General features: G+C 40.6%; 1 protein-coding gene across 1 annotated transcript in view; it reads right to left on the bottom strand.

The window, feature by feature from the left end:
* Positions 1–370: 370 nt before the first annotated feature.
* TSHR (thyroid stimulating hormone receptor) overlaps positions 371–27,334 on the bottom strand; it is a 159,175-nt gene continuing 132,211 nt past the window's right edge. Inside the window, exons 8-10 of the mRNA XM_030319715.1 lie at positions 26,902–26,979; positions 5,051–5,239; positions 371–2,679 (exon numbers count right to left, since the gene is read on the bottom strand). Of these exons, the coding sequence (XP_030175575.1) occupies positions 1,266–2,679; positions 5,051–5,239; positions 26,902–26,979 (1,681 nt within the window). The 3' untranslated portion in view covers positions 371–1,265. The remainder of the gene's footprint in view (positions 2,680–5,050; positions 5,240–26,901; positions 26,980–27,334) is intronic.

Genomic DNA, 27,334 nt, shown 5'->3' with positions numbered 1-27,334 from the left:
CCAAAGAGAAATAGATGGCAGCCCTACAAGATAGGAAAAACAGATTCTACTTTCTTAGTGCTTTTCTTTTTCCTTTGTCATGGAAACATGTTTTAAGGGAAAGGGATACACATAGAGATTTAAAACTGGAAGAGGCCATCAAGTTCCTTCATTTCTTTCTTTTTCTTTTTTTAAGTATATTTATTTTGAGAGAGAGAGCACATACACACACATATACACACACGTGTGTGCGCGCACACACACACACACATATTGGGGGGAAGGGCAGAGAGAGGGAGAGACAGAATTCCAAGCAGGCTCTGAGTTGTCAGTGCAGAGCCCAGTGTGGGGCTTGAACTCAGGAACTGTGAGATCATGACCTGAGCCGAGATCAAAATGTTGGATGCTTAACCAACTGAGTCACAAGGTGCCCTAGGCTCCTTCATTTCTACAGACTTAGAGGTGGCCCAGTGATTTGCACAAGGTCCAGCAGTTACCTCGCGTCCAGCCTGCTTTGTTAATCAATGGGTGATTTAGTGTGCTCTGCTCATAATTCCCACTTGCTGCTGCTTAGAAATATTTCTAGAGTTCACGTCTTTTATGCTATGGGACTAGCCAAGAAGAACAATTCTTAGTTTGCTCAGCCACATAAAAACTGAAATTGCCAGTTTTTTTCTGGGCAACACATAACAGTTGGGTCACATCAGGTAGATTCTTGTGAAGAGATGATTAGTAGTTTCAGAGTCTGAAAAAACAAAGCTAAGCCTTTCCCCTCCTTCACTTCATAATAGCTGCTCCTGTATCCTGTTTGACTTGTCAGTTTTGAGGAATTCACATTCTCTTTGGTTGTATCAGGGAACGTGAAAATGGACCAAGCCAACATAAAGCTAATTTTATATTGTGGTCACCAGCTAAGTTAATAGCATTTGCCATTTGCTGAATCTTCAGTATGAAACGCTATCTAAAAGTGAGCAGCTCAGTGTTGACCTAGTTCAGTTGATATTTGTTGAGCATCTTACACAATATTGTCACTGCAGTTAGCATCAAGCAAGTCTTCTAGAAAGTGTCAGTTATTTTGATATCACCTGGGATTCAGACGTGCTGGTAGCTTCTCTTCCTTCTGGGAGATGATTAGGTTAATGCTACCTCTCTCCAGAGATGAAATTTTGCCCCATGAAACATCACCTGCACAAGGGTTAGGTCAGTCATCTTGTGTATGTAATGGGTTAGGAATGCATGTTCAAGAAACCAGCCTTTTATACCACTGCGGCTAGTGTAGGGACAGCTTACAAAACTGTTTGATTATACTCTTTTGAGATTTGGCTCTGCTTATTTGGGGTTAGATGGGAGTTTTCAAGCAGTTCATAGTCATCCTGCATGTTGGGGAGACTTTGCCTCATGTCCCGGGTAACCTTTTGGACCTGAATACCAGTGCTATTCTTTGGAGAAACCCTCTGGCCTCGGTATGCCTGAGCCTGGCGTTTACAGATGCCAAACTTGCTGAGCAGGATAAATACATCCCTCTGGAAGGCTTTTGTGAAAATAGCATAGAGAAATGGATTGGCACAGGAGTTAAGTGGATAGAAGAGAACTAGCAAGATTTTGGAGTTGGTAACAGTGATGAGAGGCTTGTTCATAAGTGCTGACAGAGCATAGAATGAGATTGGAGCCATGCACATGAAGTCAGTGAAGATCAACACAGCCATCCTTTTCGCAATTTTGGTGTCTTTGTCCCCGGGGTTGTACTGGGGATTTCGGACTGTGATGTAGATCTTCACGTAACAGGAGCAGACAATGATAAAGGCGACTATGTTGAGCAACAGAACAAGGATAATATATGCCAGGGCAAGAGGTGTCTCAGTGTCCATGGGCAGGCAGATGCTGACCTTGGCATAGCTGCTTATTCCCACCAAAGGGAGCAGGGCCAGCAGGAAGCAGCAAACCCAGCCCCCAACCATGATGGCATATGCGTGCCTGAGGCGCATCTTCCGGTCCAGGCGCATGGCGAAGGTAATGGCATACCAGCGCTCCAGAGTGATGACTGTCAGTGTATACACTGACAATTCACTGGCAAAGACAGTGAAGAAACCAGCCGCATTGCATCCAGGGCCTGTCTGCCAATCAATGGCATGGTTGTAGTACTCAGAATGAGTGTAGAGGTCTACAGAGGCAATGAGGAGCAGATACATCCCCATGCAGAAATCTGCAAAGGCCAAGTTGCACATGAGAAAGCGTGGGACAGTCAGTTTGTAGTGGCTGGTAAGGAGGATGATCAGGACAAAGACATTGCCCAGGAGAGCCAGCAGACTAACAAACCACACCACAATTCTCAGGAACTTGTAGCCCATTATGTCTTCACAGGGGTTGAACTCATCTGACTTGGGAGTACACACCATGTCTTCATTGCCTCCACACACAGTGTAGTCATAATGGCTATCGAAGGCCTGTAGGGTCTCTTCTTGTGGGTTTTTAAGCTCCTGGCCAAAACCAAGGATCTCGTCTTCTTGTTCTTCAAAGAAGACATAATAATGAGAGTTGCTGCGAGTATCCTGGAACTTAGAGTTGTCCTTGTATCCAGCATGGCTGTCACCTAGATACTCTTCATATTCCTGGTCGAAGGGACCATTCAAAGCATTCACAGATTTTCTCTGACGCAGGCTCCGAATACTGCTGTCATTACACATGAAGGACTCAAGGATTCTGTAAGGCAACAGAAAGAAGTCACTGCTTGCTGAAAACCCCTAATGGTCCCCGCAGGACTTAGCAAAATATGCAGAATACTTACTGTGATCTACATGAGTCGACAAGATTCTACATAATCTAGTCAGGCTTGTTTCTCCTACATTACTTCCTATTACCCACCCTACCCCTTCCTCTGCTGTACTCCAGTGACATTGGCCCTTATTTCTCATCTGCACCCAGTTCAAGAACAATAATGAGTAAAAAAGCATGGATGGTAGAGTCAGTCTGCCTAGGTTAGGATTTGGTTCTACCATTTACTAGCTGTTCACCTTGGGCAGGCCTATGAAGCTTGGCTTTTCCCATTTTTATTTGTTTATTAAAAAATTTTTTTTAACGTTTATTTATTATTGAAAAACAGAGACAGAGCGTGAGCAGGGGAGGGGCAGAGAGAGAGAGGGAGGCACAGAATCTGAAGTAGGCTTCAGGCTCTGTCAGCACAGAGCCCGATGTGGAGCTTGAACTCAGAAACCACAAGATCATGACCTGAGCTGAACTTGGACGCTTAATCGACTGAGCCACACAGGTGCCCCTGGCTTATCCCATTTTTAAAGTGGAAGGAGTATCTATTTCATATAGGGTCGTTAAAGGATCAGATGAGTATATTTTTTAAAACTCTTACAAAGAGCACCTGGAACACTGATATGCCATGTATGTGTTGGTTATTATTATTACTATTCAGAGCTTTTGAACTCCATGTTCCCTTTGCCTGAAAAACACATAGCTGCTTCTACTCATTATTCAGTTTTAAATTCAAATGTTCCTTTCTCAGTGAGGCCTTCCCTGATCTCCTTAAATAAACTGTCCTACTTTGTGTTTATTTCCTTTGTAGTAGTATCTGATATCTTCTTACTTGCTTATTTATTTTCTGACTTCCCCCACTAGACTGAAAACAAAATGCGGGAGGGCTTTTGCCCGACCTATTCATTGCTATGGGATTGGACAGTGCCAAGCACGTGCTAGGTGCTTAATAAATACTTATCAAACAAATGAATAAATGGACAGGATCATGCAGGCAGGCTCATGGAAGTGAGATTTAGTTTTTCACTAGCCTGCCATACTGACATCAAAAGGGATTCTTTAATTTGTTTCAGCTGCAGAAGCAGATGTTAATTCATCTATTGGGCTCTGGTTAAAATGCCTAAAGGACTGCCTATTGCAGCTTGTTTAGAGGTTAACGAGAAAACTGGACCCTGCCCTTGAGGTACGCTCTAGCCTCCCACCCATCCCTGATGCTTTCCTACCCCGAGACCACACAGCCTCAGTATCAAGCCTGCTCTCACCACCCCATACCTGACTTCTGGCTTTCTGCAGGCATTAGGCCATACTGGCCTTCTTTGCACAGCTGTTCAACTTTCCCCTTTGCTTCTGCCCCCACAACTAGATCCCATTTTATTTCTTTTTAAAAAAATATTTATTTATTTTTGAGAGAGAGAGAGAGAGAGAGAGCACGGGCAGGGGAGGAACACACACACACACACACACACACACACACACACACACAGAGAGAATCTGAAGCAGGCTCCAGTCTCTGAGCTGTCAGCACAGAGCCTGACACAAGACTTGAACTCATGAACCCGTGAGATCATAACCTGAGCCGAAGTCATACGCTCAACCAAATGAACCACCCAGGCGCCCCTAGATCCCGTTTTATTTCTGACTGCAAATATGAGTCAGAAAGTCAGCCGGTAGATATTATATAGAAACTGAGCAGAAGTGAGTAAATGATAAATGAAGGTGGTGTTAGGACACAAGAGGGGAAATAATGCAGAGTAAAAATGTAAGTGAAGAAAAGATTCAGACAAAGCACAGAGAGAAGAGGCCATTCCTCCTTTGCAGCTCGTAAGCATCCTGATAATAAAATAATACATGCCATAGCTAATGTTTTTTGAGAATTTAAAATATTCCAGGTAATTGTGATAGGTGTTTTCTATTCAGTTTCTCATTTACTCTTCTCAAACCCTCTGTGAATAGTAACATTACCATCTCCACAGAGGCTCAGGGAGGTTGAGTAAGCAAGCTGGAATAACACAACTAGAAAGTGGCCAAGCTAGGGTACAAAGCCAGTTGACTAGGAATCATGTAGTATGATCTCTACAAGATTCTATATGATCCCCCCCCCACCTCCCTGCTGTGATCCGGTGACACTGGTCTTATTTCACATTTGCAGTCACTTTGAGTCTGCAGTCATTGTGTCCCACGGATTTCATGATACTCATGGATGCTTCCATTCTTTCCACCTGGCTCTCAAACCACAGACCTTTCCCAAACCCAGAAATTAATTCAACTTGCACTGAAACCTTTGCTGCTTTTTCCAGACACCTGTATTTACCCTCTGATTTTCTTCTGATTCTTAAAAGCACAGCAGTGGCTTGGATAAGAAAGGTCAGCCCGTGTGAGGTGAAGGAAACTCAAGGTAAGTGGAAGTTTCTTTAGAGTCCAAGTGTTTCTCGCTATCAATTCCTTCAGGTGCTCCAGGCCTTTGGATGGCAGGGCAGTGACACTGGTGTAAGAGACGTCCCTAGGGAGGACAGAACAGAGTAGTTCAGAGAGGCGGTGAGCAGCCAGAACCTTCTACTTCTTGGCTAGAAAGGCAGGCCTGAGATTAACAGGGGTGTGTTCTCTTCTGCTATTGAATATAGACTCAGTTCTTTAGATACTGCCACCGGCTGAAAGAGGAATATTTGGTTTCTAAGTTGATATGTTACAAAGGACTCCCCATTTTTGTCACTTGGAATTCCAGTATGCATCGATACAGATAATAGCTTCACAGACATTTTCTTTTATTCATTGCAATACATGCAAACTCTTGGAATCTGAGATGGATATCAATTTTATCCCAGAAATTACAACATATAACTACTAAAGTGTCTCACAACATAAGAGAAATATATTTGAATGGGTTTAAAGGGGCCTGAATTGCTCTCAGTCTCCATGGGGTCTAGGGTTTGGGGATTAATAAGCTGTTCACTGATATGGGCCAACACTAGTGTTATGAAAATCTTCTCCTAATGATGTAGAGCTTGGGAGTTATATAGTGAATTCCTGACTCCGAACAACCTCCCTACGCTTCCTTTAGGAGGCTGTCAACATATTTCCTGTAAAGAAAACTCCAATATTTACATTAGTAATCAAGTCACCTCTGAAAATATTGAGGAAGGTGGTGAGGCTGGAAGCAACATACACACTAGTGTTAGTTACTCAAGTAGAAGTAATTCACATTGTAGTGTAGCATTTCCTGTTCTTTTCTCAGTCCCAGACAGTCCAGATTATATATCCTGCTCCATCATTTTGTCTTGCTTGCATTGAATAATAGCTTGAATAAAACCATGAACATTTAACCTAATATCTCATTTTATATTTTATCAATTAAAATAGTCACTGAATAGTCTTAGATTTTACATGATTTTTACATGATTTTTTATTATGATTTTTTAAATAATTACACTTAAAATGTTTAATATAGTTAGTAGTACTGATTAGCAAGTGAATTCCAATATTTACAGCTTCTTCCTCCATGTCGTTGCCATTGGACTTAGCTGGGATTTACATTCTCTGGGTTCAAGGCTGCTAGAACATGCTAATCATTTTTTACAAACACGAAGCTCTCACATTAAGTCCGTTCTTACTACAGAGCTGTAATTCTCAGGGAAGGGTGCCACATTTGCTATTCTGTGTTGTATGTACTTTAAAAATTCTATAATTCAGCATTTCTCAAACTTGCCTGGTGGTAAGAATTACCCTTGGCACTCATTACTGTATGATCCCAGCTAATTTTGAAAACTAAGCAAGTATGTGTGGGAAACTGGCATAAATGAACCACTTTGCAGTTAATGAGCGAGTTGAGGGATTTTGGAGCCAACCATAAGGGGAATTGTGAAGTAAGTGAAGCTAGACGTTACTCTTCTGCCTCATCTGTCCTGTTGATGCTGTATTTTCCCTTTTAGACATGCTGTCTTCAAGGTGTTGCTATCTTCCTGCCTTCGGTTTTCTGAAAGCAACTTATGTGTCTCTTTATGCAGTGATGCAGTCATGTCAGTGAAACAAGAGAGCATCTCTTGGCTCATTTTCCCTGCTTTGCTATCTGTTGGATACACTGATTGCGTGTGTTCATCTGAAAGAGCTTATCCTTCCAAGTACTGGGTTTGCATTTAAATAGCTATTTCTTGAGAAAATACTTTCGGAACCATCCCAATTACTGAAAGGCAAAACACCCCAAAACTAAGTGGCATCAAACAACAGTCTTTTTATTGTTAGCATAGCTTTTGTGGGTCAGAAATGTGAACAGGGCGTGGCAGGGGTGGCTTATCTCTGCTCTATGATGTCTGGGGCTCAGCTAGGAAGACTTGCCGGGGCAAGTCAGTGATGGGGGCTGGTATTATATGCAGATTCCTTCACTTATATGCCTGGGCCAGGGCTGAGACGACTCAAAGCTCAGCTCAGCTGGACTGTTACCATGGCTTCTCCATGGGGCTTGGGCTTCTCACATCAGGGCAGTCAGGTTCTGAGAGGGAGCATTTTGAGAGGAAGCATCTGGGGTGTCCCAAGAGAACTAGTAGATTGAAAGGTGGGGAACATAGAACCCATCTCACAATTGGAGGAGTGTCAAAGAATTTGGGCCTTAGTTAAAAAACAAACAAACAAACTGCTATAGTGATCCATGTGGTGAGGATACGATTGAGTCAGATATTTGGTGAAAACTACCAATTTGCCATTCTGCAAATCAGTGTTTCTTGTCCAGGCACCAGCGTGGACCAGCATCAGAATTACATGCAATACAGACTCCTGAGCCATACCCCAAACCAACGGGAGGAATCTGCATTACTTAAGATGCTCTCTAGGTAATTTAGAATCTCACCTCAATTCTCAGAACATTTTTATGAAGCAGATGGATATTAAATCGAAGACAAAGAAATGAGGCATGTTATATCCAAAGAGACTCAGCAAACAAGAGTAACTATAATTTGGATCTAGAGTTCAGGTTCAGTGCTCCAGGAACTCTTCTCTACTCCTTATCATCAATCAGGTCTCTGGAATCTTTGAATATACATCCAGGCGCAGGAACCCTCCAGGGACTCATTAGAAATCTGTTGGGGAGAAACTGATTCCATGCTGTGTCTGAGTGTCTGCAACCCAAGCATATCTCAGATGGCCACCAATTGGGTCTCAGAGGGGCTGAATTGGGAGGGTGCTTGGACATGCATGGAGAAAAGCAGGTGTTGGGAAACGTGTAAAACTTATGATAGAAACATCTGTAACATAATGGGTACTTGGCATATAGTAGGTGTTCAATAAATGTCAATTCCCTTCTTGCCCAGTTTGGAGTTTATCTCGAGTCAGAAGCAAGGAACCCAGAAAATACAGCTCCAGGCCAGATCTTGACTTACATATCCAGCTGCTTATTTGACATCTCATCCTGGGTGCCTCATAGGCAACTCCAATTTAACAGGTCCATCCCACACTTAGCTTTTGATTCCCCATCCCCACCCAACCTATTCTTTTCCATTAAATCTAGCAAAACAAAACAAAACAAACATCCAAAAAACTTTTGAATCCATGTATTTCCATCTCCAGTTTAAACTCTCTAGTCTAAGCTAATGCCATCTGTTGGTACAATAGCTTTCTTGTCTACCCTTCCTCCCTTCCAGTCCATCCTTCACATAGCAGCCAAAGTAGTCATCACATATGGGTTGAGTCATAACATATGGGTTGAATAACCTTTCAGTGACTTCCCAATGTACCATGAATAACATTTACTCTTCCTGCCATGCTCTTTAATGTCCTACAGATCTGGCCTATGCACTCATCTCAGGCACCTAAGGCTACTTACAGCCCAAATTAGAATCTGTTGGAACCATCTGATTCCCTGCTGTCAAGAGCCACTTAATGAAGCTCTAACTATCCACTAGGCCTACTGTTACCTAAAGTGCTCCTGAGCTGCTGCCCTTTCCTGATGTAGGTTGCTCCACTCATGCTACTTTGGTACTTTATAGAGTCAAGCAAGAGGAGTGACTGCTTTTTCTTGTTATTGGGGATTTAACCACTCCTGCAGAGAGCTACAGTTTTAATCAGGTATAATCTGGCTGCTATCAGAAAGGAAGGTAGGAGTTCCTTTATACTTGAACATGGTTGTAACACTGACTCCTCACTCAAAGAATTCCTGATTCTTCCCTCCAAGCCTACTGGTGTTTATTTACTATTTTCTGTCTACCAGCTTGTGGGGCTTGTGTTCTCATGGAGTCTCTTTTGCTCTTGCCCTACATTTATGCCATGAATGTCTATAGTAAGATGCAATTGAGCTATACCCCTCATCAGAGGATAGCTCAGTTGTTTATAAGTCTTTAGCCATCTACAGTCTCCTGGTTCTCATTACAACCACCTTAGTTTAGGTCTGAATTACATTTCACCTGAGGTGTGCAAAAACTTTCTGCCTGGTCTTAGAAACCTTCTACTAATCCCACTTTCAGACTTAAAGACAGAATGTTCTTTCTAAAACTTGGATCTCAATGTATTGCTTTCCAGCTTGAAGCCATGGTTCCTCCAAAGTCTACACAATTCTAACTTCTTAGAAGAGTGCTCCTTGTCCCCAGTGGAAATTTCTTCCTAAGTCCTGTGTAGTGTTCTTGATTTTTTCCCTTTCATTGGAGGAAATGTTTGAGTAATTTCTTAGAAAGGCTATATATGAAAGAGATATTTTCTGCATTTTTGCATGTCTGAAAATGGCTTTTTTTTCCCCTATCCTTATATTCAGTTGATACTTCAGCTGGCTGTAAAATTTCAGGTTGTAAATAGTTTTTCTTCAGAATTCTAAAGGCTTTACTGAATTCTATCACTCATTGTTGCTTTTGGTAAGAAAGATGAGATTTCTTATTCTTTGGTCATTGACTGGTTTTTACTCTCTGGTAGCTTTTATGGCTCTCTCTCTCTCTCTCTCTCTCTCTCTCTCTCTTTAATTTCCAGTTTTACTGAGATATAATTGACGTATAACATATGTAAGTTTAAGGTATACAACATGATGATCTGATACATGTATATTTTGTGAAATGATTATACGGCACTCTCTTTGTTCCCAGTGTGAGATTTCATGAAGGTAACCCTTGATATGGATCTTTTTGCACTTATTGTGCTGGCCACTGAGGGTGGGGGTGGAGCCTTCAATCTGGAGGGCTATGTTCTTCAGCTTTCGGACAATTTTTGGTATTGTTTCCAGGATAACTTACTCCTCGTATTTTCTTTGTTCCCTCTCTGTAATTCCTAGGAAGTGAAAAAGGAACTTCCTATATTCATCAGACTTATTCCCATTTTTTTCTTGTAATTTCTCCTATTATTTTTTATTGAATCTAATGGTAGAATTCTTTGACCATATCATCCATCTCTTCTACTTAATTTAAAGAATTAATTAAAAGATTTTGTTTCCAGGGGCGTTTGGGTGGCTCAGTCAGGTAAGTGTTGGACTCTTGATTTCAGCTCAGGTCATGATCTCACGGTTCATGAGTTCAATCCCCACATTAGGCTCTGTGCTAACAGTGAGGAGCCTGCTTGGGATTCTATCTCTCTCTACTCTTTTCCCGTTCACATTTGTTCTCTCTCTCTCTCTTTCTCAAAATAAATAAATAAAACTTAAACTTTTGTTTCCAGCTTTATTGAGGTATAATTGACAAATAAAAATTGTATAGAGTTATGGTGTATAATGTGGTGTTTTGATATATGTGTACATTTTGAAATAATTACCACAATTCAACCAATTAACATATCCATCACCTCACACAGTTTTTTTTTTTTTTTTAATGGGGAGAACATTTAAGATCTACTCTCTTAGTAAATTTCAAGTATACAAAATGGTATTATCAACTGTAGTCACTCTGGTGTACATCAGGTCCTCAGACCTTAATACATCCTGCATAACTGAAACTTTGTACCCTTTGACCAATATCTCCCTATTTCCCCATCCTTCAATCCCTGGCAACCACCAATCTACTATCTTACTATGAGTTCAACTTTTTTAGATTCCACATATACATGAGATCATGCAGGATTTGTCTTCCTGTGCCTGGCTTTGAATTTTTAGTTTTAGTTTGATGAAAGCTGGGACTCTGCCTATTCTGTTCATTGCTGTATTTTTGGCACTTAGACTGGTGCTTGAAAGACAGAAGGTTGTGACTACGTATTTGTCAAATACAAAGATACATTTTAAGAAGAGCTTTCATGTTTTCCTTTTTTATAGTGTATTTGAGGAAGCACACTATATTTAGAATGTTTAGAAGAATGGCTTTTAAATTCAGACTATCTGGATTTGAATCCTGGCTTCTATACTTACTACCAGTCACTTAACCTTTTTGTGCCTCAGTTTCTTTATGTCGGGTTTGTTGAACAATAGCTGACAGTGTGTTCTGAATAAATATCTATTATCATTATTGTCACCTTGCAATGAGACATGTCTTCTCAGATTTATCTCAGGTCACTAATTGTTGCTTTGTTGAAAGTTCTCTCCTGTTCTCTTCAATGTGTTTGGCTCCTCCAGGCTTATTTCCACTCCACTTGTTTATCTTGGTTTTGATCTTTCAAGTCACAAACGTTCTTTGGCCGGTGATCCTAGGTTGCATGCTCATGCTTAAAAACAAGGCACTGAAAATCTAATTGGGAGCTTATCCACTGGCGAGAGTCTGCTTTAGGACAATTGTGTGGCCTATATGCTGTTGTATCCTAAAAATGCCAGAATATGGAGGCTTTTTGTTTGTTTGTTTTAGAATTTGTCAACTTCTTCAGAAAAGAGACTTCACATTTCTAGCCTAGAGGGAAGGTACTCTTGGCTGCTGGCATTTTACATGAATAGGGCGGTGGGTTAACCTTTCCAGACGCAGACCTTCAATAAATCCTTCCGTTTATAGCCCCACGTTTCACTCTGCCACTTGCCACCCCCATCACCTCCAAATCCCACACCCTTCAGAGGTTCTGCAAGGCAAGGCAGCTGCCTCCTCAGGTGTGCTTCCTCTGAGTACTCATGTTTGTCTCCTTCTCTTCTGCCTTTTCTCATTCAGAATTCTGTAGCTCACCAGACCACCCACGCACTCTCATCTGTCCTCTCCGTCCTTGTGGATTTATGTATATCAAAATGCCATTCCCATCATTTTAGGGGCCTCTCAAGAGGGAGAGGAAATAAAAGCTTAGGTTGAATTTATCACCTTAACTCTTAGTCATTACTCCATTTAATATGTAGATCTGTGCAAGAGCTTAGAACAGATACTTGTTGAGTGTTGAGTCAGCCAGACAACTAGACAACTAGGCAGATTCCCATCTCTGGTGTTGATGGAGAGAACGAGCCTCAGTCTGGCAAAATCCCCAAACTCAACAAGGCAGGGATCATTTTAAGTTATTTGAAGCTGTATCTTTCCTCATTCACCTAATTTTTTATTTGACCACTTTGAATCCAGGATTTACTAACAGTGTACCTTCTTTCCTAAAATAAAACTTGCAAAACGTAGCAAGATTTAAACATTTTGTTTTTGGAGTGAGAGAATATGGAGAGCAGCTATCAGCACTAAAGGGGCCCAAAATGATTTGTGAGTGTAGCCAAATGGATGGAGACCTACAGGCTGGAGGGCTGCCCTCTCTCTTAGTGACTTTGGCACTTTCCACAAAGAGCTCATTAAGTGTTGGGTACCAAGCTTCCTGAGAATTTGTCTCTAGCAAGTATTTACTCACAAAACAATGCAGCGGAGCTAAGCCTGGCAGACAGTAGGAAATCTAATTGTCTAGGTCATGGGAACCACCTCAAGTTATGTGTCTAATGAAAGTAACAGAACATGAATTTGGAAAAAGTGAGACCTGCAGGGTTATATACAGGGCAAGAATATCATGGAATTTTAATGATGCCAGGAAAAAAAAAAAAAAGACCCAATTGATATTCGGTGTCATCAGAACAAATTTCTCCTCAAGCAATTATGTATTCTAACATCCCCAAACATGGAAATAATTTCCATTTTTGTGATATGCATTGTCATTGTTATTTAAGATGAACCTTTGATGAATTCAATTGTAAATGAAAAAATTTTTTTAGTGTTTATTTAATTTTGAGAGAGAGACAGAGTGCCAGCTGGGGAGGGGCAGAGAGAGAAGGAGACACAGAATCCAAAGCAGGCTCCAGGCTCCAAGCTGTCAGCACAGCTGACATGGGGCTCCAACCCACCAACCGTGAGATCACGACCTGAAACGAAGTCGGATGTTTAACCGACTGAGCCATCCAGGCGCCCCCAGTTGTAAATTAAATAAGCACTAATTAGCCTGCCAGTGTTTCAGCAGGCTAATTTAATGTTTGCTTGTAATAAATGTGGGCTTTTCCTAAAGGTCAATAGGTGGAAGCTGACCCATTAAAAATGTATAGTCACATCTGCAAATTGGTAGATGAAATGCATCTAAAACAGAAAGAAGATTAATTTACCATTTAAAAGGCAGTTTAATTTATTAATACTGACTCAGAAAGGGCTTAAAAGCTTAAGGGCTTAAAAGCTATATGTTCAAGAGTGAGCCTGATTGATTATGAGCATTTTAAAACATATGCATTTATTCAACAAATATTTATTGATTGCTTTTTATGTATTGATCTATGATACAAGCAGCTAGGGCTCTAGCAGTGAAGTAAATGGGAAGAAATTCTTGTTCCTCTCATGCTTATATTCTAGTGGAGAGAGAGGGACAATAAAAAAAAATAAGTAAAACACAGAGTATATTTGGGGCACCTGGGTGGCTCAGTTGGTTGAGCATCTGACTTCAGCTCAGGTCATGATCTCATGGCTTGTGAGTTTGAGCCCTGCCTCAGGCTCTGTGCTGGCAGCTCAGAGACTGGAGCCTGCTTCAGATTCTGTGTCTCCCTCTCTCTCTGCCCCTCCCCTGCTCATGCTCTGTCTCTCTCTTTCTCTCAAAAAAATAAACATTAAAAAAAAAACATCGTATATTTGATAATAATAATAAGTACTATGGGAAAGAGGAAGACAGGGAAGAGGAAAGGAAGAGCTTAAGAATGGGGTCACAATTGGGGAGGGTGTCAGGGAAGGCCTCATGGAGGAGATAGTTGAGCAGAGGTCCAATGGAGGTGAGGGAGAGAGAGAAACATGTTGATGCCTGAGGCAAGAACAGTGCAGGCTGGGAGACCAGATAGTGTCATAGGCCCTGCTATGTTTGAGGAAGCAAGGAGGCCAGTGTGGCTGGAGCTGAGACAGTGGGGGAGTCGAAAATGTGGGTGAAATCAGAGAGGTAACGGGGAGCTAGATCATATTCCTACGAGGCTGTAGGCCATCAGAAGGACTTTGTCTTTTATTAGAGTGAGATCAGAAGTCTTCAGAGCAATGGTATAATCTGACCAAGGATTTCAAAGGACCAATCTGGATACTGCTTTGAAAGTAAACCAAAGAGAGCAAAGGGTAGAAACAAGAAGACCAAGGTCCAAGGAAGGTGCCTTGGACCAGAGTGGTAGCACTGGAACTGCTGAGAATGGTTGGAGTTTCTACAGATTGAAAAGGTAGAGCCTATGGAACTTTCTCATGCATTGGATATGGGTGGGAAAGAGGGGAGTCAAGAATGACTCTGAGAGGGGTACCTGGGTGGCTCAGTGGGCTAAGCATCTGACTTAGGTTCAGGTCATGATCTTGTGGTTCATGAGTTTGAGCCTTACCTCAGGCTCTTACATCCAGGCACTCGGAGCCTGGAGCCTGCTTCAGATTCTGTGTCTCCCTCTCTCTGTCTGCCCATCCCACACTCATGCTCTATCTCTGTCTCTCTCAAAAATAAATAAACATTAAAGAAAATTTAAACAAAAGGTTAAAAAAAGAATGATTCTGAGATTTATGGTCTGCAACTAAAAAATAGACTTTCCTGGGGCGCCTGGGTGGCGCAGTCGGTTAAGCGTCCGACTTCAGCCAGGTCATGATCTCGCAGTCCGTGAGTTCGAGCCCCGCGTCAGGCTCTGGGCTGATGGCTCGGAGCCTGGAGCCTGTTTCCGATTCTGTGTCTCCCTCTCTCTCTGCCCCTCCCCCGTTCATGCTCTGTCTCTCTCTGTCCCAAAATAAATTAAAAAAAAACGTTGAAAAAAAATAAAAAAAAAAAAATAGACTTTCCATTTCCTGAAATGGGGAAGTGAGGCAGGTATGGAGGGAAAGATCACGGGTTCAGTTTTGGACAGGTTGAGTTTGAGATGCCTATTAGACATCCAGATGGTGATAGTGATAAGCATGCAGGAGAAACATACAGGAAGGAAGTGCAATGTGTGCAGCTTGCAAATTTAAATAGGGTGTTCAGGGAAGACCTCGATGAGAAGATTACATTTAAGCAAAAATTGAAGGAGGCGAAGGAGCAAGTCCCATGGATACCTGGGGGAAAAGCCATCTATGTAGAGAAGACAGTTAGTGCACAACCCCTAGGTGGCAACATGTTGGAGGGGGATGTGTTCAGTGTGGCTGTTGTGGAGTGTTGAGTAGGAAAGAAGTAGGAGATGGAATCAGAGAACAGATCATGGATAGGGAGCTGTTTCAGCAAAGTCTTTGCTATTTGTAAGGACTGGAGCATTTTAAGCAGAAATTGAAGAAAATGATCTAGGAAAGTTGGAGAATTACAACAGGTGCAAGAACAATCATATGTGAAAGGGGCTCACTTTGTGCCTCTTTGTGCCCCTAGGAAGAGACGGTGTTTCTGGGTTAGTTAGTGCTGGTTTGCATTCTAGCACCATCGCTTATGGCCAGATGACCTTGGGGACTTACCTATTATCTCTGCACCTCAGTTTCTCTTTGTTAAATAGGGATAATAACACCTGCTACTGAATAGTTAAAAAGGGTAAAGGTGATATACTATCTGTAAAGAACAGAGAACACAGCTGAAGCTCAAAAATATAATTGCTTTGTAACTCAGAAATCACTGTTAACCTTTCCTCTATCTCTCAAGTTTGTATAATTATATTTCTTTTAAGCCTTTTGCTTCTGTGACCTATGAAATCCCATGGAACTTACCATATAAGCATAATGGATTCTTCAAAGACAAACTACCCATATACTGTAAGTCAGTATGGTCAGCTCTCCACCACACAATGACAAGAGGAAATGATGGCAATTTATTGCCAATATTCAGATACTGAAATAAAAACCTATCCTTGTCCTTAGTGTTGAATCCTCTCCCTCTCCTCCCCAAAACACATACGAAATGACCATCACCACAGTGGCTAAAGGACCTCAATGCTACTGGTGAGACGTGAAAAGTCCACTTTCTTTTAAGGTGTTTATTTCCTTTAGACTCAGGAACAGAACATAATTAACAAAATGGATTTCAGTGACTTGGCAGAAATAGTGTGTCAGAATGATAACCCTTAACTACCTTATTTCCTGTCGCAAGAGTAAAAATCTCAGAAGAGTCAAAGAATTTAGCATTCATCTATACTTACTTGGGAAGAACTGAGTGCCTAATTGTGCACACCAAAAACTGTTTCATGTGCTTATGTTTGTGGGTTATTTGTTGAAAATTTTAATCCTACGTTAATTTATCCCTCCTATCAGTAAGTTTGTTGTCAGCATCTTCTAGTTAATTGTAAAATCATGAGTAAAACGTGCTATAGAATAATGATTTTTGCCTCATCTATTTGGCTCTATGCAATCTTTTTTTCACCCCATGACTGATTGAGACTTTATGTGGGTGAAATCACCAAAAACTCTGAGAGGAGTAGTGTTGGAGGGGTCAGAATCCTCTGGGATTGATAGGATGAAATAAAATAATTTATACAAAATATTTAGCAGACAGCCTAGTAGGCGCTTACTTAAAGGTAGATTGTTTATACTTAAAATTGCAAAGAAGATGTGCTCTGACTTCATTACGGTTGAGGACTCCTGACTAAAAAGCAGTGATTAGTTAATAAAACTGTTCAGAATTTATATGTTTTAGAACATTTTGTAAGCATTGTTTTCCTAGAATTCAGACTCAGCAAATATTCTTTTATGTTCTATCAGTTTTGACCAAAGTAAAAAGCCCTTACTTAAAGAACTAATTTTAGCAAAACCATGTTACAAGAAACAGTTAATGGGTTTGTGAATTATTCATTTTTATAGATGAAAGGTCATCCCAGTTTACTGTCCATATTGGCATAGATATGAGAACATTTATTCAGACTGAATCCCCTGGTGGAAAACGCATGATCATTTGAAGCCATTGCTCCAGGACACTGGCTCTTGGTGCTTTGGAGAACTTCTCTTTCAGTTAAAGTAAAAAAACTTTTGAGGATTATAGTAGTTGAAATTTTAGTCAGTTGAAGAAATGCAAAGGTTCATATGATTTTGAGGACCTTTGTAATAACTCCATCACCTCTCTCCCACCAAGAGTCAGCCCTCTAGTTTAGGAATTCTCTGCAATGTTTTCTCATTAGGTATAAAAAGTAACCCTACCATGATAGATTGCTGTGACTTAAAGTATTAGCTCTGTTTTCTCATATCAGTGGCTATGGTAGTAAGAGATGCTACTGATCAATAAATTTGGATTTTTTTGTTATCCAACTCTCGTGAATTGTTGACACTAGTCTTCCAGTCTGAAGATTCCTAGGACTGAAGTAGGCCATCCTACTTCAAGAAGCCAGCATGCACACAATTATGGAAAGGTTTCTATCTACTCTTTCTCTTCAAATTCTTCTGTGACCTTCCTTGTAGCTCTCAAGGACTGAACAAAATGGTCGCAAGCCATCTCCTTGCCTCTGGAGACACAGGTGTGTGTCTTAGGAGGGATGACCCACTTCGGTTGCTTCCCCAACAACTTGGATCCCTTGGCAAAGGTCTGCTAGCTTGATGGCTTGATGCCCGAGCCAGAAACTGTAAGAGTATGTTTACCTTTGCAACTCATTTATCACTCCAGTGAGCAGAGCAGCCTAGCAGACAAACCTCCTCTGGTTTTCCACCCCTAGGAGGTTCCCTTCCTGTCCAAGAGAGCTGCCCCAAAGGCTCTGTTTGACAAACACAGAAAGGAAGACAAGGAGTGCCAGGCTGATTAGGTCTTTGGATTTGATCTTGTCCCTCTCTTTGGAGGTCCAGTGCCTGCCAAATAGCCAGGAGATATAGATGAGCAGTCACAGCACAGTTGTTGGGACAGAGGTATCCAAGACTAATAGTGTCAGGGCCAAGGGTGGGTGAAGGTGAAAGGAAGAAGGCATGGGGGTGAGTTGAAAAGGGCCACAAACTGTAATGGGTTATATAACTATTACTAATATTTCCATAGTAATTCTTCAGTGGGCCATCCTTGACCTGCTGAGTCAGGTCATGTTCCTCACAACATGATTTCAACACAATACACTTTTCCAACACTATCCTTTGCCCCAAATTATGTTTTGTTGCTGTTATTGTTACTATTCTTTGAACACATCCTATGTTTTTCAGTAGAATTGCCTTTGTTCTTTCTCCATCTCTGTCTGTTGCAATTCTACCCCTTATCTGAAGCCCATCAAATACCATCTTCTTTAATGAGGCCTTTGCTGGTCACCCTACCTAGAAATGGTATCTTGATTCTCTAAATATCTGTCATGGCTCTTTTGACATCAAACTTACAGTTATTTACTCACATTTATCCTAAATTTGGCTGTAACCTCTTTAAAAGCAGAAGTTATGTCTTATCCTTATAACATTCATGGAGTTCAGTAGGTGCTCAGGAAAATGTAGAATAAGTGAGTAAATGAACACCTTGCACAAGTTTGCTTCATTTTCTTAAAAAAAAAATTTTAATGTGTATTTATTTTTGAGAGACAGAGCATGAGCAGGGGAGGGGCACAGAGAGAGGGAGACACAGAATCTGCAACAGGCGTCAGGCACTGATGTGTCAGCACAGAGGGCTGACGCAGGGCTTGAACCCATGAACTGGGAGATCATGACCTAAGCCAAAGTTGGACGCTTAACCAACTGAGTCACCCAGGCACTCCTACAAGTTTGCTTCAGATTAGCTATTTCTCCTTAGAAAGGAAAGAGAAAAGGAGAGGTTCAACTATGGATGGTGATGGCCTGGGGGTCAGGACTAAAGCTGATTTCATTTAGGACTAAAATGTACTCAGGATTGCAACTCAACAACAAAAAGACAAACAATCTAATCAAATAAGGTAAGATATTTGAACAGACACCTGACAAAAGAAAATATACAAATGGTTATGAGGTACATGAAAAGGTACTCAACATCATTAATAATCAGGGAAAACAGAGTAAACCATAATGAGAAACCACTTTATAGCAACTAGAATGGCGAAATCAAAAAGACTGACAATATAATGAGTAAGCAAATATCAAACTTTCATACCTCTCTGGTTTGAGTAGAAAATGGGATTTTTGGGAGGCATTATTTCCTATGAAGTTAAATGTAATCTGTCCTGTGACCTAACAATTTTACTCCTAGACTTTTACATTAGAAAAATACATAGATATGTGGTTGTATACGGAAGGTGGAGCATGAGGGAATTTTCTGGTTGATGAAAATGTTTGAAGCCTTGACTAATATAGGATAACATAATTTTGCCCAAACTTATCAAATTGTATACTTGAAAACTGCATGTTATTGTATGGAAATTATATCTCAATAAAAAAATAAATTTGTCCAGGCTCATACCTAGAAAATTATGCATTCAACACACCAGTGGACTTCAGATATGCCCAAAAGAACTGTGCCACAATTTTTCAGCCATCTAGTAGTATGATTTTGTGAAGATCATTGAGTAAAAGATAAGAACATAAGGTGCTTATTCTTCTGTAAACCCAGATGGCAGTGCCTTGATCTTTAGATTTTTAAATAATTCATTTGATCAGCTAATAGCAACAAAAGTTTATTTTTGTTGAGGCATGTTACACAGACTCAAGGATATTGTTACAGAGCTGTTCTCTTCTTAGGAGATACTTATAATAGTAACTGGGACTATTATAATCATTTTCAGTGGTAGGTTAAATGCTTATTAACGTAAGTTACATAATTTAGACCTTAGAGAACTCTGGTTATTATGGAAGGCATTGCATTTCAGTGCATTCTTTCCTTTGGGATTATAAACACCAAGAGCTTCTCTTTCAAAATAAGATAAAAGAAAACAAGATAATCAAAAATGAAAAGCATAAAAATAGAAAATGAGATTGCATGTCTTGATTAGAAAAACAATAGGTAATAAATGTTATTGAACTCCCAAACTATATTAAAAGGCTTTAAAAAATAGGAAAGGGTGGAGAACAGGCCGTACTTTAGATGTTGCACCTGTTTTGAATTAGATTCTTTTTTGAGAAATGACCTTGAGAAAAGATGGTAAACCAAGTGGGCAAAATTTGCTGTTTTTGTTGACTGTTAGAAATGACTGTGTTCTTTCTCAAATATCTTTATGAAGCAGAAATATATACCAGCCATTTTTCTTCTCTTTAGTTGGAGTTTAAGGTTTTCCAAGTTGGCTGTAACACCAACTCACACCCAAATCATGGCTATTTGGTATTCAGTTACAACTTATCAAATATTTATTGAATACTTGCTGTCTTGTCTTTTGAAGCAGGGAAATTACAGAACGTGTAAGACACTGTCGATTTCCTTAGGATCTTAAAATCTGGTTAATAGGGAGAAGATCTGTGGGAAATACAGTGATAAAGATTTTGACAAATGTTCAAGACAAGAGGTACATGGTGATGTTACAAAGCCATTCATGAGTAGTTACTAGATGCTCTTTAAGACAACTGCCTGAAATTTGAAGGGTGAGATTGAACTCTTTGTTCATTTCTTACTTTCCTGCTACTGGCATTTCAAATGCTGCCATATCCATTGTCCTCTTTTCCTGTGCTTTGTGGTTTTCTTTTTAAATTAAATTCTAATTTTCATTAAAATAATGTGTGGACCTATTTTTAAAAATCAAACTACACTGGAAGCTTAGTTATACAGGCTCTGGTGCAATTCCTCCCTGCAGTCTGCTTTCTGATGCCCTGAAAACAACTACTTTTAACTTTTAACTGGTATTTTTCCCCATAATTGTAAATATATTTTGATTTATTGGCTTTTGATTCACCCACTGACTTCCTGCTAGGGAAGATGAGGATTTAGCTCTCTTCTATCACCCTACACACAAATTCTCCTGACACCCCCTCTAATCTCCTGAAACAGTTTTAGGACATATTTGGTTAAGCTTATATTTAGTATTTTGGTTATTACAACTCTGCATATTTTGATTTCATTTCCTTTCTTGTGTAGCTTTATTTCCTTACGAAAAACATCTTTATGAAACATCTCTCTTATTTATGTACCTTGTTTGGATGGACTTCTTGCTAAGTCTTGCACATGCTCTAAAGTTCTCTAAAACATCTATCAAAATAGTTGTTCATACAGCCAATCCTGTCAGATAATGTATCAATCTATTTTATTTCCAGAACTTTCTCTTGGAGCTCTCTTGGTGGGGAGGGTTATCAGAAGTCTCCATTCTAGCCATTTATTGAGATTTCCTCCATAATCACATCTCCCATTACCACCTACATTCCAAAGCATCTCAAATACATCTCTAGCCCTGATCTCTTGTGTTACTTTCCCATCTGTAGCTATCACAGTCTGCTTGGATGTGTCACACATACCTCAGACTGTTCTTCACCACTATACCAACTCCTCCCACAGTCTTCCCTTTCTCAGGAAGTAGTGATCCCATTCGTCTGGCTGCTCACGCCAAAACCCTTGCAGTTGTCTTTGATTCTTCTCTTTTTCTCATTCCCTACGTACATTCCATCAGCATATCATATTGGCTTTACCTTTAAAATATAGTCTGAACTGACCATTTCTTATTGCCTTCACTGCTACTACCTTGTTACAAGCTGCTATCACCTCATGCCTACATTATTTTTATACATTCCTAAGTGGTGTCCCAGCTCCCAGACTTGGCACCCTACTCTCAACACAACAGCCAATGTGACCCTACTAAAACAAAGGTGAGATCATGGCAAAAGACTCCAATGGCTTCTTCTATATCTAGGAGCAAATAAAAGACCTTAAAGTGACATTTAAGGCCATCCACAAGTTGCTCTCCCCACCCCATTATCTTTTTGACCACAACTTCTATATTTTTCCTATTTAGTTTACTCTTCTTGAGCTACAACAGCCTCCTTGCTATTCCTCAAACATGCCAGGAATGTTCTTACCCGGGGGTCTTTGCACTTTGTCTAGAATGCTTTTCTTTCTGGTAGTCACATGCCTTGTTCCTTTATGACTGTCATATTTTTTCCCAAATGTTACCTTCTCAAAGAGGCTTTCCCTGACCACCTGTCAAAATAGGACCCCCCCCCCCCCCCATCAAAAGCTCCTAACGAAGAGTCCTGAACTTAGCCTATGATCAATAAATGTTTACATTTTCAGAGGTTGATTAGGAAGAATTTAATAGAACTGATGCAAATGGGTCAGAATGACAGGGAAGGAGTAGAAATTTCAGGCAAGTGAGATAACTAAATCAGAGCTAAGTTCTGAAAAACCTGAAATTAGAAAATTTCTCTCATATTGTCATAATATTTGAGAACAAGTGATTTAACCAAAGGAGAGACAGAGAAGAGAAAGAGCCAGAGGTCGGGACTGAAATACTGGGGGCAGTGATCTCTAGTGAGAAAGATTAAGAAGGAGTGAGCACAAAGGCTTAGAAAGGTAAGAATAATGAAGTATCAAGAGGCAGGAAGAAGCGAAGGTAATCACAATGCTTAACATTCGTGAAGCATATACAAAGTGCTTTTAGTTTATTTTCTTACTTAAGCTTCACTACTTTTAGTAACTCTGCTTTGACAAATAAGATCACTGAGACATGGGTCTCACAATTAGTGATGAAAGCAGGAGTCAAGTCCAGGCCTCGCTCCTAATCTAGCTCACTTTTCACAACCTGGCCTGTGTCCAGAAGCAGGAATTGCATTGTCAAGTAGTTGCACAGCTGTTCTTAACTTGGCCAGAGAGTCTTGAAAAAAAAAAATCTTGCCAATACTATCGAAACAACTTTTAAGCAACAGAAACAAATAGATACATTAATTTACCACTTAGAAAGAAGTATAGGGGCGCCTGGGTGGCGCAGTCGGTTAAGCGTCCGACTTCAGCCAGGTCACGATCTCGCAGTCTGTGAGTTCGAGCCCCGCGTCGGGCTCTGGGCTGCTGGCTCAGAGCCTAGAGCCTGTTTCCGATTCTGTGTCTCCCTCTCTCTCTGCCCCTCCCCCGTTCATGCTCTGTCTCTTTCTGTCCCAAAAATAAATAAACGTTGAAAAAAAAAAAAAAAGAAAGAAGTATAAATGGACACTCTCCCTTAAGGACAAAGTACTGAAATATCTTTAAAATGTGACTGCTATTTAAAGGCTACAGCATTTACAGAAGTGTGATTCAAGTATTTATTGCATACCGTATTAATTTTGCTAACATTTTTAAAGCTAGTACTATGTTTTAGGCATTGTAAAACGAAGTAGAACTGTAGAAACAAGACAGGCATAACCCTGCCCTCTAGGAGCTCTTGGAGAGATAGACAGAAACATACTACTGTTGCTTTGAGATGCATACATAGAGGGGCTAGAGTACAGAAGAAGAAATGGTTATCTTTCCCTAAGGAGAATAAGGGTCAAGAACGACTTCAGTGAGGAGGAGGTTTTTGGTTGAAAGATAAAATGGTAGTAGGTGCTAATCAGATAGATGAGGTTGTGGTAGGGTTTTCCAAGCAGAACGAAGAAAGAGTTTAACATAGCCATCTAAGTAGGTTGGAGTATTAGGAGAGCTAATACAGACAGATCATAGGTCAGGGGTGTATAGTGGTGTGAGAGACAAAGCTGAAGATTATCACGGAGCCTTGTGTGCCACACCAAGGTCTTTATCCTGAGGGGTACAGGAGACCAGAATTGGTGTTAAGATCCGATTTGCATTTTAACACACACAGGTTTGGGGAAGACGGAATTGAGAGGGACTGAGATAGAAGGCAAAGGGAGATTTGGAGGCTCTTGTCATCTAGACTAGTGCTACTCAAAGCTTGGTGCCCACTGGCCAACTGTTTCTTATGAGTCCTTGACAAATGTAAGAAGCTTGTACTGTAAGGCAAGCCAATGACTTCATGAAGCACACTGTTCAGTTGGGGCAACTTTGCTTTTATGGGAAGATTCTCTCCATAAAGGAAGCTGTATTTTGATGTACATTCTGGGGCTAGCCATTCACCTTGTAGTGGCCCCAATATGAGTGGTCGTAGTCTACATCATTGGTCTTTAAATTCTTCCAAGGTCACATATTCACATGCAAAAACTGTTTGAGTATGTGCCTTTAACCTGTGTACATTTATGATCTCCATGCACATATTACTGTAATACCATGTTATATACACTATAAAACACACTAAACATACATTTAAAATTTTTTTTTTCAACGTTTATTTATTTTTGGGACAGAGAGAGACAGAGCATGAACGGGCAAGGGGCAGAGAGAGAGGGAGACACAGAATCGGAAACAGGCTCCAGGCTCTGAGCCATCAGCCCAGAGCCCGACGCGGGGCTCGAACTCACGGACCGCGAGATCGTGACCTGGCTGAAGTCGGACGCTTAACCGACTGCGCCACCCAGGCGCCCCTAAACATACATTTTAAAAGGATAAGAAGAAAATAAATGAGTAATCTTTTAAAAAAATTTCACTAAAGTGAAAGCACTGTAATTAAATATACTTCACTAATTTTGAAAATTGCTGTTTAACCCTTTCTGATATAGCTATTCAGAGGTCTGCTTCTGTTTCAGTTTAGGTTTAAGTGGCTGTCAGTGAAAAAGTCACCTCACAAAGACAGATGGTTCCCCATGGACTAAGGCAGGCATGGGACTAAGGCAGGCATGGGCCTGCCATGGACTAAGGCAGTACTCACTAAGTTAAGATTCTCAACTCTCAATCCAATTCAGGAACTAAATACATGTTTTTTATTGAAATTCATATTCTCGGATGTCCATCAGTTGTTTTTGCACACTAACCTATGCATGTGTAATTTTCATATTTTATATATGTGGATTTTAAGACCATTGTAATTATTGATTTGAAATATTTTTAAAAAGGATAAAATTCAATTTCTGGTTTTAACAAACATAATTTTCATAAGTGATATTCACCATTCTCATCAGGAAGATTACATAACTTGGAAATGTTTTTAAATACCTGTTTCTAAAGGCCATTTCCAAAGCACAAATTTCTTCAGAGAAACAACATTCATTAGTGAAATATCACCTTTATCTTGAAGGAGCAGTTATAATTCTTTAAAATTTTTGAAAAAATGTTTTTACTTTTTTGAGAGAAAGAAAGAGACAGAGCATGAGCAGGGGAGGGGCAAAGAAAGAGGGAGACACAGAAATCTGAAGCAGGCTCCAGGCTCTAAGCTGTCAGCACAGAGCCCGACTCGGGGCTCAAACCCATGAACTGTGAGATCATGACCTGAGCCAAAGTTGGATGCTTAACCAACTAAGCCACCTAGGTGCCCCTTGAAGGAGCAGTTATAAAGTTGTCTTTTTTTTAATGTTTATTTTTTTTATTTTGAGAGAGAGAGAGAGAGAGGGAGAGGGAGAGAACAAGTGGGGGAAGGGCAGAGAGAGACGGAAGGAGAGAATCCAAAGCAGGTTCCTCACTGTCAGATCAGATCCCGACAGAGGGCTCGATCCCACAAACTGTGAGATCATGATTTGAGCCAAAATCAAGAGGTGGCTCAATGGACTGAGCCACCCTGGAGTCCCTATAAAGTCATCTTTTAAAAGTATCTTCCAGGTTAAAAAAAATCACATAAAAGGCCAGCACATTTTTTTTCACTTGACTTTTTGTAGAAAGAAAAATGTATAATGCTTTTAAGTACTTTGCCATCAGTTAACAATGAATCCCCATGTGGTATAGTAGAGTTTTAGGGTCACTCTGCCCTCTCATATGGCACCTATGTGTTAAGAAAATAAGGCCATGTGGGCACCTGGGTGGCTCAGCCCATTGAGCGTCCAACTTCAGCTCAGGTCATGGCCTCACACTCATGAGTTTGAGCCCCCAGTTGGGCTGTCTGTTGTCAGCACAGAGCTCACTTCAGATCTTCTGTCCCCTTCTCCCTGCCCCTCCATTGCTCACGTGCTCTTTCTCTCTCTCTCTCTCAAAAATAAAAATAAAACATTAATTTAAAAAAGAAAGAAAATAAGGTCATAAATTCACTTAACTAGGTGCATTCAATCTAAAAAGGAAGTATAATTGTTAGAAGTGAAAGAGTGACGATGTTAAGTACTCAAGACTGTGGATCACCCACTGTTCCCTGGGAATGTGTCCATTCCCTACCTGACACCTGAGGGGCTGCAGTCATCTGTGTGTATAGTACCAAAACTTAATTTGTCCTTATTTAAAAACATTTCTTAATGTTTATTTTTGAGAAAGAAAGAGAGAGACAGAGTGTGAGCGGGGAGGGGCAGAGAGAGAGGGAGACCCACAATTTGAAGCAGGCTCCAGGTTCTGAGCTGTCAGCACAGAGCCTCACGTGGGGCTCGAACCCATGAACTGTGAGATCATGACCTGAGCCAAAGTCAGATCCTTAATGAACTGACCCACCCAGGTGCCCCCTTAGTTTTAAAATCTTAAATATAAATAGAACCTCTAATATTTATCCTTGCCTCTAATGGATTGCCTTGTGCCTTCTCCTGGGGCGCTGTGTTCTGCTTTGGCAAGGACTGGACCAGATGTTCAATGGTGAGATTCTAAACTGCTGTTTTTAAAAATAATTATGTCTCATCTTTTCCAGTGATTGTAAATTTTACTAGATAGGAGTCAGACAATTTATACTCTTCCTTCTTCATGCCAAGCATTGTGCAATGCACATTCACACACAATTTTCTCTGCACAGAGTGCCTGCCACCTGTTTGTAGACCTTGTGTCTCGGAATTTTGCAAACAGCACCTGCTCAAAGATGCCTGTTTTTTTTTGCACTGGGGGCCTCCACGAATGTCCAACCAAGGTGGCTTCCTAATGAGGCATCCGGATGGTACGGTGGAGTGGCCTTCTGAGTGTCAAAGAACAAGAACTTTCTTCCAAGCAGTAGCCTATACAGCTGGGTGGAAGACTACTGCGGATGTCTTTAGCCAAGACAACATGGCCTACCGTAAACATCAGCCACTTCTCTTGGTGACTGTCCTTTATTCTAAATAAAATAAAATAAAATAAAGACCGACATATTCTTCTGTATGTCTTACTCACAGCAAGGTTGGTCCACTGTATACTCCTCCAAATGCATCTTGGTCAATAGCTGTCAAGTACTTATTCTTGTTCAGGTAACTAGAGAGAGAGAAAGAGAGAGAGAGGGAGGGAGAGAATGAATTAGGTGAGGTTAAGCGAATTGACGCAAATTCCAAAATAAAATGTGAGCATGGTTTCCCTAGCTATTAACTGGTTTCTAAGAATTTGGAAAACACCTTACCTTCTTCTGGCTTAAGCACTCAAAACATTCTAGGTTTTAGTGGTGCAAGATTTATACATATTAATTGCGGCAGAAGTCTTTGAAAGTGAGCATGTTCAGGATCCAGTTTGCATATCTAGATTTTATAAAAATTGTCTCATTCCTTATTTACAGGCATACCTCAGAGATGCTGCAGATTTGGTTCCAGACCACCACAATAAAGTGAGTCAAGTG

Source organism: Lynx canadensis, chromosome B3 (assembly GCF_007474595.2).
Source record: "Lynx canadensis isolate LIC74 chromosome B3, mLynCan4.pri.v2, whole genome shotgun sequence".
NCBI classification, from domain to species: Eukaryota; Metazoa; Chordata; class Mammalia; order Carnivora; family Felidae; genus Lynx; species Lynx canadensis.
The sequence above is the reverse complement of the archived record's forward strand: the minus strand, read 5'-3'. Positions and strand labels throughout refer to the sequence as shown.